Source organism: Dendrobium catenatum, unplaced genomic scaffold (genome assembly GCF_001605985.2).
Source record: "Dendrobium catenatum unplaced genomic scaffold, ASM160598v2 original_scaffold_96786, whole genome shotgun sequence".
Taxonomy (NCBI): Eukaryota; Viridiplantae; Streptophyta; class Magnoliopsida; order Asparagales; family Orchidaceae; genus Dendrobium; species Dendrobium catenatum.
Genome location: NW_021415225.1, coordinates 1,295,400 through 1,296,814, shown reverse-complemented (window position 1 = coordinate 1,296,814; position 1,415 = coordinate 1,295,400). Strand labels below are relative to the sequence as shown.

At 32.2% G+C, this 1,415-nt stretch overlaps 1 protein-coding gene across 1 annotated transcript in view; it reads left to right on the top strand.

Annotated features, from left to right (window-relative positions):
• LOC110109029 (pathogenesis-related protein 1-like) overlaps nucleotides 1-1,168 on the top strand; it is a 5,044-nt gene extending 3,876 nt beyond the window's left edge. Inside the window, exon 2 of the mRNA XM_020839925.2 lies at nucleotides 697-1,168. Coding sequence (XP_020695584.1) covers nucleotides 697-989 — 293 coding nt within the window. The 3' untranslated portion in view covers nucleotides 990-1,168. The remainder of the gene's footprint in view (nucleotides 1-696) is intronic.
• Nucleotides 1,169-1,415: the final 247 nt, after the last annotated feature.

Genomic DNA, 1,415 nt, shown 5'->3' with positions numbered 1-1,415 from the left:
TGAAAGAGATTGGATACTCTCAAGTCGAAACTACAAAAATATATGTTGATAATAAGTCAGCAATTGCATTATCAAAAAATCCAGTTTATCACAAGAGAAGCAAACATATTGATGTTCAGTTTCATTATATAAGAGACCAGATCAAAGATAAAGAAGTTCAAGTGGAGTATGTGAAATCTGAAGATCAAATTGCAGATATTTTCACAAAGCCATTAGCTGCAGAACAGTTCATAAAATTAAAAATACTTCTTGGAGTGGTTGATAAAAATTTTGGTTTAAGGGGGAGTGTTGAAAATATAAACCAAAATTAATGACCAAGTTGTTGGAAATATAAATCAAAATTAATGTTTAAGTTTTTTGTGTATCTAGTAAATTGTATGGAAGCAAAATCTAGAAAATGCAATAACTATTGGTAGTTGGTTGTTGAGTCTTTATTATAGAAATATCTAGAATATGTTTCTAGAAATGTCTTTGTACTAGTATAAATATGCATTGAGTCTTGTCATATGGATGTAAGAGAAAAAATTTTATAATAGAAGTTCCTCTTGTTTTATCCTCTTCCACTCATTTGGGAATAATTTCTCTCTAACAAGGTTCACAACTCGATCTCTTATCTTTTGCATAATACTTTTTATGTCTTTTTTTCATATTTTTTTTATCCCAAGAAGGCCCTCATTACATTGAGTTTTTATGCAGCGGTGCCTTTTAGCTTTATTAAGGAACGTCTTGATTTCATCGACCATGAGAAGCTTGAACTGAAGACTTCTGATGTAGAGGGTGGAGATTTGGGCAGCAAGACCGAGTCTGCAACTTCGCACATCAAGGTTGAGCCAAAGGGAAATGGCTCTATTGTTAAGGTGTTGGCGACATATAAAGCCATTGCTGGCGTTGATGTTGTTGAGGATATTAAGAAGGCTAAGGAAGGTTTCATCAATAGCGTCAAGGCAGTTGAAGAACATCTTGTAGCCAACCCTGGAGCCTATGCTTAAAAGATTTATATTTGCTTGAGTAAATGTGTGCTTTAAATTGTTAGGTGGTAATAAAGAGAGTTGTTTTTTATGCTAACGAGAGATTTTATGAGAGTGCTTTGTATTTCATTGTTCTATGTTATGGTTTATCATAAATAAAGTGGAAGTATGTTTGCTACAAACAAAATAGAAGAATATTATGCTATTTCTTCGGTTTCAAGTACACATTATTAGATGATCATGTTTACTATCTTATTTAGTGTTTCTAATTATATAAATAATATTTAAATATATATATAGAATAGTGAAACAAAGGACCATCAACTACAACAAAATCATGTATTACCAACGGATTTACCGGCGAAAAATTCTTCATTTTCGGCGGATTTTAAAGTTTTTCGGGGAATTTCCGACATAACTTTTTTCGCCGGTAAAATGAGCGTCGGA